At 37.2% G+C, this 13,149-nt stretch overlaps 1 protein-coding gene across 5 annotated transcripts in view; it reads left to right on the top strand.

Moving 5' to 3' along the window:
- Swt1 (SWT1 RNA endoribonuclease homolog) overlaps window positions 1–13,149 on the top strand; it is a 64,355-nt gene that overhangs the window by 43,282 nt on the left and 7,924 nt on the right. For all 5 annotated transcript variants that reach the window (XM_060364436.1, XM_060364434.1, XM_060364439.1 and 2 more), the window contains 2 exons: window positions 4,234–4,365; window positions 12,625–12,691. In XM_060364436.1, the coding sequence (XP_060220419.1) occupies window positions 4,234–4,365; window positions 12,625–12,691 (199 nt within the window). The remainder of the gene's footprint in view (window positions 1–4,233; window positions 4,366–12,624; window positions 12,692–13,149) is intronic.

The raw sequence follows: 13,149 nt of genomic DNA, 5'->3' as shown, positions 1-13,149 counted from the left end.
GCCTCATTCTAATTTGTCTTTTCTTTCCTCTACCCTCCCATTTGTCTTCTTTGTTATTAGAGCTCATTTTTTTTTAGTCCTTGGCTATAATTAAAACATTTTTCAACAAATTTATGGCCTGCTAAGCCATCATACTAAAATATATAACTGCATCTGGCATGTGAACTAAGCTCATATTACAGACTCATAATTTTTAATGTGTCAATTTGTTTTTCTAGTCAGAATATTTTCAGTGTTTTGGCTAATCAGATATATATGCTTATAGAAAATTACTATATGTAGGAGGCAGGAATGACTGCTTTAAATATAAAACCATATCTGAGATACGGTTTGAAAGCATAGGCGTTGATCTGTAATATTCATGCAATTGTATTGTATGCTAGAGAGCTTTGTGCTATTGCTGGATAATAGACTATATAATAGCATTTCAGTAAGTGACAATGTTTATATTACCTTAACGATATATATTTATTTAGCCTAGTTTTTTTTTTTTTTTTTTTTTTTTACAAAAGTCTAGTTGTATACCAGAATTGTAGTAGAACTCATTGGATCTTAATTCTTTCATATAAAAATGCTCATTTGGAGGTCTGATAGGTCTATTCTTAATTATTCATAGAAGTCCCTAGAATATGCTTATGGTTATTATCACCTAGGCAGAATCTAGAAACATCTGGGTGATGAGCCTCTGGGTATGCCTCTGGAAGATTGTCTTGATTGCTTATTTGCTTAATTGAAGACCCGCCGGCAGAGGGCAGCACTCTCCCCTGGCTGGGTCCAGGATGTGTGAAGTAAAGGGAGCTGAGCAGCAGTGCATATTTATCTCTGCTTTGTGACTGTGGCTGTGATGTGACTAGCTGCCTCAAATTCCTGTGGCTTTCTGATGCCCCCTCCATGAACTGAACCCAGAACTGTGAACTAAAGTAAACCTTTTCCTTCTTAAATTGCTTTTGCCAGAGTATTTTATTTAGCAATAGGAAAAAAAACACACAAGTTCTTTTGCACAACTATAAATGCCACCATTTTTGTGGCTTGATAATCAGTTTTGAATTTATATCATATAATGTCAGGTTCTTGTTGTCTTATTAATGAGGAAATTAGATGTTGAGTGCTTTGTAGTGCTGATTCAGGTCAAAAAATAATCTTTTATCTGAACATAGTAACATAGGCTTATAATCCTACTTACTGGTCAGGAGGGTGAGACAGAATGGTTGTAACATGGAGGCCAGTCTGGGATACATAGGATTCTGTCTCAAAAACAAAACAAAGCAAGGCTTTTCTGAAATTTATCATTCATGTTTCTGAGGCACTTGTTTAAATGTGTATTCTGAGTTTACAGAATGATTTGTAATTACAGTTTGTTACCTTTGTCATTACTATTCTCAGTGACTCAGAATTTTATTAATACTGTGCAGGGAAAAATAATAAACTGCTTTTGGCAGTTGATAATTTTCTATAAACTGACTACTTAGCCAGTCGAATAGCTTATTTCATAATGTTAAGTCTAATGAATCTGACAGTAGAGTGCAGCTTTTACATATAACTGATTTGAAATGTTTCTGTCCAGAATCAACTGACTTTATAATGAATTATATTAATAAAATTTATTTAGTCTATATTTTTATGTTGCACTTTATGTAAAAATAACAAAACTGTTTTGCTACTTTCTCTTTTTCCCTCCTTTTTGAGACAGTCTCACTATGTAGCCCTGACTGGCCTGGAAAATTCACTTTTCTCTGCCTCCTGAGTGCTGGGATTAATGACATGGGAACCACCTTGGCTTAGTATTTTTGATACATAAAAATTGTGCCAGTTCCTCTTGGGACAATAAAGACAATGGCTTTATGAAAACTAGTCTTTCTGAAAATCAGTTTGTTCATCTTGAGGCAGAATAGGATCACATGATCTTTAAGGTCTACAGACTCCAAAATTTCATGACTTAGACTTTGGACTGTTTTAACACACTCATGTTTGTTTGTTTTGTTCATTCATTTTTTTTTAATTAATTTATGTATGTTGGTGTTTTGCCTGTATGTATAGCTGTGTGAAGTTGTCAGATCCTGGAGTTACAGACAGTTGTGAGCTACCCTGTGGGTGCTGACAATTGAACCCGGTCCTCCTGAAGAACAATCAGTGCTCTTAGCCACTGAGCCATTTCTCCAGCCCCTCCTCCTCCCCCCCCCCTTTTTTTTTCTTGAGGCAGGCTCTCTTTATGTAGTCCTAGAGTTTGCTATGTATGCAAGGCTGATCTCAAACTCAACACAAATCCTCCTGCCTCTGTAGTCATCACAGGCATGTGCCATGATGTGTTCAGCTTTATGTGTTTCTTTAATGCTGCTACCTAAAGGGTATCATAGTTAATGTTAATATTCTGTAGATCCATCTTTGCTTCTAGGCATATGTGTTAGTTTCCCAGAGGAGTCACCATAAAAGTATGTATCTTAGAGCATTATAACTTCATTTGAGAACAGTAATGAAGACCCAAAACTGGAAAAGCAAAAGATGGGAGGGAGTTCTAATTGAGAATCTGCTCTGTGCCTTTCTGTCTTCCAGTGGTCAACCTTAGTCCTTGCCTAGTAATTGCATCTCTCCAGTCTCTACTTTTGTCTTCATGGAGAGGGTATGGCTTATTCTAATCCAACCCTCTTTTAGCTTAACCATTTACATTTGCCAAAGCTCTGTTTCAGGTGATACCTAGATCAGTGGTTCTCAACCTTGGTAATGCTGCGACCCTCTAATACAGTTCCTCATGTTGTAGTGACTCCTCCAATTATAAAGTTAGTTCCGTTGACATTTCATAGCTGTAATTTTACTAATGTTATGAATCATAATGTAAATATCTATGTTTTCTGATGGTTGTAGGTGAGCCTTGAGAAAGGATCATTTGACCACCAAAAGGGTTGCAAGCCACTGGTAGAGAACCACTGCTCTAGATGAATGTGAATTTGGAGGACACTATTCAGATACAAAGTGTTTTGATTTTTAATATGGTTACTGTTACCTAAGTAAATATTGATTTATGTAGGGACAAGGTCTCACCATGTAACTCTGGCTGTTCTGAGCTTACTGCATAGCCTAGGCTGACTTTGAACTTAGATCTATCTGCCTGCTTTTGACTCCCAACTGCTAGGATTAAAGGCATGCACCACAATACCTAGTCTTATTTTTTATTCATATATAACATAAACATTTAAAAATATCTTAGTAATTTAATAAGTAGACATTAAAAGTTTCACTAATTATCTATTGCAATTATTAATTCACAATAACCTTCTGGAAGTGGAATTACAAGGATAAACTTCCAGTTTTTTATTTAATCTGATTCGTAGTTCTTTCTTCATGTTTATGTTCTTGTCTTTAAATCACTTGATGCTTACTGACTAACAGCTGGGGTTGACATCAAACTAGGTGCCAGGGAACCAAAGATAAATGTAGTGCAACCTCTGACTCCAACATGGGAACAGTCATGTTAAGTGACACAATAGTGGCTGGGGATGGGGTAGGAGTTGCATATACCTTTAATCTTAGCACTTGGGAGGCACACTTGAAAGAATGTTAATAATATTACTTCTACATCTCTGTGTTTTTTATTTTTTATTTAACTTTTATTAATTACACTTTATTCATTTTGTATCCCCCCCATAAGCCCCTCCCGCCTCCCCTCCCGATCCCACCCTCCCTCCTCTTTCTGCATGCATGCCCCTCCCCAAGTCCACTGATAGGGGAGGTCCTCCTCTCCTTTCTGATCTTAGTCTATCAGTTCTCATTAGAAGTGGCTGCATTGTCATCTTCTGTGGCCTGGTAAGGCTGCTCCCCACTCAGGGGGAGGTGATCAAAGAACAGGCCAATCAGTTCATGTCAGAGGCAGTCCCTCTTCCCATTACTATGTAACCCACTTGGACACTGAACTGCCATGGGCTACATCTGTGCAGGGGTTCTAGGTTACCTCCATGAATAGTCCTTGGTTGGAGTATGACATCTCTGTGTTTTTTCGAGTGAAATGTACCTAGTTTTTATATTAATTCCTTTAATATATTAATTCCTTTAGTATGGTGTGTGGCCTAGATTCCTAGTGTGGATCTTAGCCTAGACTTCTTTCATGTCATAGTCATTTATTTCTAATTTAAATAGATAAGCATTGCAAAAAAATTAATCACATTGTTACTTTTTTTATATGTTATCGATGAAAACACCTACAAGTCCTAAGTAAGTACATCTTTTCTTTCCGTTTTTTAGCACAGATGTGTTTCAAAAACTGGACTCAAGTTCAACTCTGACCACTTCAAAACTAGCATCATTTAGAGAAGCATTTGCATATCTTCAAAAGTTGATGGCAGCTGTGAAAGATATTCTTGAAGGAATTCAAAGGTAAACATTATGTTAAATTTAAAATTTATAAATTCTATATTAATCAGCTTAATTAAGACCTGCTAGAAGTCTTTCAGCATGTTATAAACTATTGGCTTTTATTGACACGGGGTCCCACTATTGAGCCTTGAAAGGCAGATGTGGGCCAGATTGGCCTCAGACTCACAGAGATCTGCCTCGCTCTGTCTCCTGAGTGCCCTGAGTGCTGGGACTGACGCTGTACACCACCATACTTAACAGATGATTGGCTTTTAGATTTACCTTTCTTTCTTTCCTACAGATAATATGGATTTGTAGTTTAGAACACAAAAATGTTTCTACCTTAACCTTTTATAGGAAGAAAAAAAAATACTAGATACCCCCTCTCTGAAGGACTTGATTTTATTTGATATTACAGTTTCTGGGACAGTCCCAGGCACTTTTGGGCACTTGGTAATTACCCATGCAAGAAATATGTTAATTATCACTGCCTCTCTAAAACAAATACATTAAGTTTTAACAGGATTAAATTCCTAAAGCACAGTTTCACTGTACTACAAACTGAAATATAAGTGTGATAGGCAACATGGTCTTGTTTTTATATATGTCTGATTTAAATATTTGTCATGTATAGGAAATAATAGGCTTTTCTTTTATAACTTTAAAAAATTCATATAATTACTAATATTTAAAGGGTATTTTACCTAATTTTGGACTACAAGTGATATTTTACAAAAAGCAGTTATCAAAGTCTTGCCAATTTTAAATTATTAGTGAACTAAAACATGGCAGATCCTAACATGGGTCAAATACAGCCTCTATATGCAGTAAATCTTTTAACTTCAAGTAATAATAAATACTCAAGTGACTGATGCTCACTTGCATATATAAACCCATGTTTTACAACGCCTCTGCAGAAAGGAAGTATATAAATTTGTCTTTAAGTCACTTGACTGATGCTTACTGAGCACCATCTGGGGTTGACATCATACTGTATACCAGGGAACCAAAGCTAAATATGGTGCAACCTATGACTCCAACATGGGAACAGTCATGTTAAAAGATACAGTAGTGGCCGGGGATGGACTAGGAGTTGCATACAGCTTTAATCCTAGCACGTGGAAGACAGAGGCAGGAGGAGCTCTGTGAGTTCAGGGCCAGCCAAATCTACAAAGCGAGTTCTCAGACAGCCAGGGCTACAGAGAGAAACCCTCTCTCTCAAAAAAAAAAAATGCAGTAGTGCCTTCTCATGTATTAAATGTGCATCTCAATATTCCCAGTCATTCCTGAAACCACAAACAATTGAGTACCACACGTACTATGTCTGTTAATGTATTATCAATAATAAAGTTTAGCTTATAAATTAAGCATACATAAGAGTTCCTTGACAGAGTGTTTCTGATCAAAAAAAGCTTTGGAAATATTGTGTACTATGCTAGTCTCTTGTAATCATTTTATATCCACTAGCATATTAGTAGCTTTATAAACTTATGCTATAGGTTGTTTTAAAGTAACACTACTATTTGAGAGGCTAGCACAAGAGGATTTCAAGTTCAAGGTGAGCCAGCATGGACTATGTCAAAGAGACTCTGACTTAAGGCAAGATATAAGTGAGAGGATAATATTCTCAGTGTTTTATAGATTATTGTGGTTTGAAAATGAAGCTGGGCATAGTAGCTCATACCTATAGTCCCATTACTTCGGGAGGCAGAGGCAGGCAGGTCTCTCTGAGTTCGAGGCCAGCCTGGCTCACACCTGACCTTCCAGGACAGGTCTATAAAGTGAGTCCAGGACGGCCAACGCTACACAGAGAAACTCTGTCTTGGAAAACAAAACAAAACAAAAAAAAGAAAATGAGGTGCTGATATCAATAACCAACTCAATGATTCTTTTAAGAGAACTTTTTTAACATTTTATTTTTTTAATTTTTTCTTTATTATTATTATTTATTATAATTTACTCACTTTGTATCCTGGCTATAGCCTTCTTGCTCATCTCTTCCTGGTCCTACTCTTCCTCCCCAACTCCCAAGTCCCTCCCCCTGTCCACTAATAGGGGAAGTCTTTCTTCTCTACGATCTGACCCTAGCCAATCAGGTTTCATTTGGACTGTCTAGATCCTCTTTCTCTGTGGCCTAAGAAGGCCACCTCACCAGGAGGAGGTGAACAAAGAGCAAGCAACCAAGTTCATGCCAGTGACTGCCTCTGCTCCCCTTTCTAGGGAACCCACATGGAGCCTGAGCTGCCTATGGTCTACATCTGAGCCAGGGGTCTAGGTCCTCTCCATGCATAGTCCTTGGTTGATTCATTAGTCTGTAAGACCCTGTGAACCCAGATTTTTTGGCTCTGTGTTGGTCTCTTTGTAGAGCTTCTGTCCCCTCCAGGTCTTTCTGTCTCCTTCTTCCATAAGATTCCCTGCGCTCTGCCCAAAGTTTCACTATGAGTCTCAGCATCTGCTTCGATACCCTACTGAGTAGAGTCTTTAAGAAGCCCCCTGTGTGAGAATGCACCAGATTGATTTCCAAAGTGATAGTGCAAGTTTACATTCTCACCAGCAGTGGAGGCGGGGTTCCCCTTTCTCCACATCCTCTCCAGCATGTATTGTCACTTGAGTTTTTGATCTTAGCCATTCTGATGGGTGTAAGGTGAAATCTCAGGGTGGTTTTGATTTGCATTTCTCTTATAGCTAAGGATGTTGAGCATTTCTTTAAGTGTTTCTCTGCTATTCAATATTTCTCTATAGAGAATTCTCTGTTTAGATCTGTAAACCATTTTTAATTGATTTAATTGATTATTGATTTGTTACTTTTTATCTTTTTCCATTCTTTATATATTCTTGATATTAGCCTTCTGTCAGATAAAGGGTTGGTGAAGATCTTTTCCCAATCTGTAGACTCTCATTTTGTTCTGATGACAGTGTCCTCTGCTTAGTGCTTCCTCAAGATCCAGCTATACCACTCCTAGGCATATATCCAAAATATGTTCAAGTACACAACAAAGACATTTTCTCAACTATGTTCGTAGCAGCTTTATTCGTAATAGTCAGAACCTGGAAACAACCCAGATGTCTCTCAACAGAGGAATGGATACAGAAATTGTGGTACATTTACACAGTGGAATACTACTCAGCAATTAAAAACAAGGAAATCATGAAATTTGCAGGCAAATGGTGGAAACTAGAAAAGATCATCCTGAGTGAGGTATCCCAGAAGCAGAAAGATACACACGGTATATACTCACTTATATGTGGATATTAGACATATAATATAGGATAAACATACTAAAATCTGTACACCTAAAGAAGCTAATCAAGAAGGAGGACCCTGGGTAAGATGACCAATCCTCATTCAGAAAGGCAAACAAGATGGACATTGGAAGAGGCAGAAAACAGGAAACAGGACAGGAGCCTACCACAGAGGGCCTCTGAAAGACTCTACCCTGCAGGTTATCAAAGCAGAGGCTGAGACTCATAGCCAAACTTTGGGCAGAGTGCAGGGAATCATATGAAAGAAGGGGGAGTTAGTAAGACCTGGAGGGGACAGGAGCTCCACAAAGAGAGCAACAGAAGCAAAAAATATCTGGGCCCAGGGGTCTTTTTTGAGACTGATACTCTAACCAAGGACCATGCATGGAGATACCTAGAACCCTGCTCAGATGTAGCCCATGGCAGCTCAATCTCCAAGTGGGTTCCATAGTAATGGGAAGAGAGACTGTCTCTGACATGAACTTAGTGGCTTAGTCCTCCTCAAATTTTTCCATGGTTTCTTAGACATCACTTTGCCTCTTTATCAGGATTTCCATATACTCCTGGGTCTTTCTGTCACCAGGTATATTAGTTGCTTTGGTGAGTACCAGAAAAATAATATAACCTATTGTTTGTAAATGACAAGACATAGTTGCTCTACCATCCATGTCCTATGTATACATAATTTTATTTCCTGTAGTTTATAACAAGCCTCCTAAGACTGTGAGGCAGAAAATGCCTTTTCTATGTCTAAAACATTGTGCATGTTGTTGGTCAATAGATGGTCAGTAAGTGTTTGGGTGTTTTTTATTTTGAGGCATGGTCTCATGTAACCCAGACTGGCCTCAGATTCGCTATGTGGCCAAAGATGACCATGAACTTCTGATATTTCTGCCTTTTTTTTTCCCAGTGTGGGGATGATAGGTATGTGTCACCAGGCCCAGTGCATGCTATACAAATATTCTACCAGCTGAGCTGTATTTCTTGTCCAGTACATATTAGTGAATGTGTTATACTCTTTCTGATTGAGGGATACTTATTTAGTATGCAGTAGATGATTAGTTAATATAGAGGTTTCAAAAGAGGTACAGCAGGGAGAAATATAGAGTTGATAAAGAATAAGAAAATAAATAAATTGAATAACTTTAAGGGCTAAGGAGATCAAAAAGGCATTAATATCTAGAGTAGGTGAAAAAGTCTTTAATAATTTGCCCAAATAGCTCTTAGCATAATATCTTATACAGTTTCCTAATCCTTATATCTCTTTATTAATTGTTTAAATTTCAGTTAGCAGGCAGAAAGATAGAATCTAGTGAAAGAGTTTTGTTTTAAATTTTTATTGAAAAAATTTCCAGACAATATATTCTTCTGAAATTACAGACAGTTGTGAATATATTCTTTTGAAATTACAGTCAGTTGTGAGCTGCCATGTAGGTGCTAGGAATTGAGGCCCGATCCTCTGGAAAAGCAGTCAGTACTCTTAACCACTAAGCTATCTCTCCAGCCCCCAGACAATATATTCTAATTGTTGTTTCTACTCCCTCTTGTCCTCCCAGTTTCTCAGTGTCTAACTGTATGCATTCTTTCTCTCTCTCTCTCTTTTTTTTTAATTCTGTATTTAATTTTATGTGCATTAGTGTGAAGGTGTCAGATCCTTTGGAATTGCCGATGCAGACAGTTGTGAGCTGCTATGTGGGTGCTGGGAATTGAATCTGGGTCCTTTAGAAGAGCAGATAGTGCTCTTAACCAGTGAATTATCTCTCCAGCCCCTCTTTCTCTCTTTGTAAAGAAAACAAACAGGAAAAAAAAGCATGAGAAACACATACACACAGACACTCAGATACACATATTTACTCACTCAAAACCCATAAAAACATGTTGATTGTAAACCGTAATATATAAGCAAAAGACCCTTAACATAAAGTAAAGCTATACTTGTAATGAGTAAGTTCGCATTTTTTTCCTACCAGTAAAAATTGTATTCTCTTAAACTCAGGCTTGATAGAGTGTAATGAAGCCTAAATTCAACCTTCTAGTATAATTCATTTTTTTAGTATTTAAAACAAGTTTTAAATTTGAATGTATTTTGATTATATTCTTCTTCTCGAATCCTTCCAGATCCTCTCTCCCTATCCACCCAACTTTACGTTCTTTCTCAAAAAACAAACAAAAAATCCCCCATACTAAGAAAACAAAACCACACCCAAAAAGAAAAAAAAACAAACTAACCACATAAAAACACATATTTAAAACAAAACAAAAAAACCTCTGTGGGTCTGTTTTATGTTGGTCAAGTACTTCTGAATACGAGGCCTGTCCTGGAGTGGTTAATACCCACTGTTATTCCATTGGAGAATACTGATTTTCCTCCTCCCAGCAGGTATAAGTGACAGATCAATTGTTAATCTTTATCCTAGTGGTTAGGCTTTAATCCACCCATCAATCCATCCATCCATCTTTAAAAATATAACAAAATATAACAAAAACTACCACATCAAACTTGGTTAGTACAGACCAACAGAAGGAAAAGAGCCTAAGAGAAGGCACAAGAATCAGAGACCCACTTGTTCTCATGTTCAGGAATCCTATTAAAAAATTAGCTGGAAGCCATGATATAAATACAGAGGACTTGGTGCAGCCCCTGTAAATGCTGCTTCCATCTCTCTTGAGTTCATATGAGCTTTGTTCATGTTTATTTAGAAGGCCTTGTTTACTTGGTGCCCATCCCCTCTGGCTTTTACACTCTTTCTGCCTCCTCTTCCACATGGTTTCCTGAGCTCCAAAGGGAAGAATTTGATGGAGACCTCTTGTTTATGGCTGAGTGTTCCAAGGTCTCTCCTCTCTGCATACTATCCGGCTCAGGGTCTCTCTATGTTCCTATCTGCTGTAGGAGGAAGACTCTCTGATGATAGTTGAACAAGGCACTGATCTGTACATATAGCTCCATGGTACAAAGTTACACCTAGGAGTAAGAAGCTCTTGTATAATATTGCATGTAGGGTGACTGCACATAGTGATAATGTGCTGTATTTTTTATAGTAAATTATTTTTTCTATCCCAGATATATTGTCCATATGTGTGTGTGTGTATGTATGTGTGTGTGTGTTTATATGGCTTATGGGTTATCTTTGTATATTTTTATTTACTTCATTGTTTTTCAAGACAGGGTTTCACTGTGTAGCCCTGACTGTTCCGGTACTTACTCTGTAGACCAGGCTGGCCTTGAACTCAGAAATCTGCCTGCCTCTGCCTCTCAAGTGCTGGGATTAAATATATGTGTCACCATTGCCTATCATGAGGTTGTATTTTAAATTATATTTTAAAAATCCTTGATGGGAGAAAACTTTTCCCCACAAAATTGGAGTTATTCAGATTTTTATGCTAAATATATATTGGATTATTCCCTTTCTAAAATACCAGAGTACATTTCAAGTTTGACTATATCCTGAAATATTTATAAAAGCTTTCATGAGTATACTATAGACAAATAATCTATAAAGATATGTGAAATTTTTGATATCACTTAGCTTTCATGAAACCTTATGATTGGAAAGGACATGAGGGCCTAGGAACATTGTTGTGGTTAAAAGCCCCTTGGAATTTTAAGAGTTAATTAAAGTGTCTTGATTCCTTATTAGTTATGGCACTGTTCATTTATTTTGTGGCTTGAAAGTAGGCAAAGTTGTTGATGGTAGTTATGTTAGTTATAACTTTTATATATGGTATTTTCTGTATCTGACACAATTAGGGCTTTTCTGAGCCAGGTATGGTGATACAGGGATGAGAAATTAAAGGACAGCCTCAACTATGTAGTTCAGGCTAGCCTAAGCTACATGAAACCTTTGTCTCAAAAAGCTTCCCCAAACCTAAGATAAATCAATAAAATTTATTGTTGCAAATTATATTTATTAAATTTTGAGACAAGCCAGGGTATCTGGAACTCATTGTGAAGCCAGGACTAGTCTTAAGCAAGAGGCAATCTCCCATGTTAATTCTTTACATACAGGTGTTATAGGCATATGCCACCATACCTGGCTGAGGCTTCTAATAGTAACTCATTTATTTCATACAAAAGTTCTATGAAACAAATACTTTAATTATTCTTAGTTAATAGATAGGAAAATAAATGTATATGTGAGGGGTTAGAGCAGTGGCTCAGTGATTAGAAGCACTTGCTGCTCTTCCAGAGGACTGGGTTCAGTTCTCAGCATCCATGGAGGCTCACAACTGTCTGTAACTCCAGGTCCCGGGGGATCCAACATTTTCTGGCTTCCATCTAGACCAGGCAGCTATGCAGTACACAAACATACATGCAGACAAAACACTCAAAGCCACCAAATAAATAAATGAGTAGATTTTAAAAAAAATAAGCAAGCAGTATAAAAGAATATCTATTAGAGGGTAGAAAATACTGCCCTCTCTTTTTAGTCAAGATTTTTATCATTTGTTCCATGTTACTTCCATGAGTTCTTGTAGTCTGATTAAGTGTTGGTTTTCATAGAATACTATGCTGATAGCTCGGTGTTATTTGAATTTGGCTACAATCTTTTATATGTCTGTGGATTTTGTTTGTTGTCTTTTGAGCATTATAGAAAGAAATCTGCAGCTTAAAATATATAAAGTGTAAATTCACATTACTGTCTCCCTTTTGAGAACCAAGCATTATTATAATGCAATACATGAATTATAATTATTTCACATGTAAGAATGTTTATGGCATATAGGCACTATAATCTCAGTACTTGGGAGGTGGAGGCAGGAGGATTATGAGTTCAGGGCCAACCTTGTCTATATTTCCTGTTTGAGGCCAATCTGGGCTATATAAGACTTGTCTCAGCAGGTTAAAAAGAATGTTTGTGATCATTAATGTATAGGTGTTAAACTAACTAAAATATTTTAATGAATTGATCTCAGTTGAATTGAGTTAATGGTTTTGTAAACCTGTAAATAAACTTAATAAACATGAATATGTATAAGTTTGAAGGAGAAAAAAGTATTTTTAAAAATTAATTTTTATGGTCCTTTGTTTGTTTTTAGGATTTTGGCTCCTAATAGTAGTTATCAAGATGTTGAGATGCTCTATAACTTCCTAATCAAGTATGAGGTATGAAAATATATTGTATTTCTATATTGTTTGGCTATAAAAATACAGTAAGATTACTATTAATATTTTCATTAAATGAAGATTTTTCTTGAGCCAGGATCTTGCTGTCTTGTACAGGCTGACTTAAAGCTTCTGAGTATCATAAAAATTTGCAAGTGACATGTTTCTCTGCTTGTTTTTAAAAAGTGTGCATTTAAGATATATGAGCTAGCCTGCAGCAGAGAAAGCTGACCCCACCCCTTGCCAATTTAGGCCCTTGGGTGAGCCACTGGGACCAGTGTTGGGAGAGCTGTAGGACTGAACTACTCAGCTTCCACCCAGGCCCAGATCCAGGGCTTTGAGTTGGCTCACATGAAGGGGTCAGTCCGGCAGATCCAAAGCTGCAGAATCTCTGTGACACAGGGTAACAGTGGGATAGCTGAGACAAGTCTGGGTGAGCCTCTAGTTTTGATAGTGTA

The sequence above is a fragment of the Meriones unguiculatus genome, chromosome 11 (assembly GCF_030254825.1).
Source record: "Meriones unguiculatus strain TT.TT164.6M chromosome 11, Bangor_MerUng_6.1, whole genome shotgun sequence".
Taxonomy (NCBI): domain Eukaryota; kingdom Metazoa; phylum Chordata; class Mammalia; order Rodentia; family Muridae; genus Meriones; species Meriones unguiculatus.
Note: the sequence above shows the minus strand (reverse complement) of the source record. Positions and strands in the feature narration are given on the sequence as shown.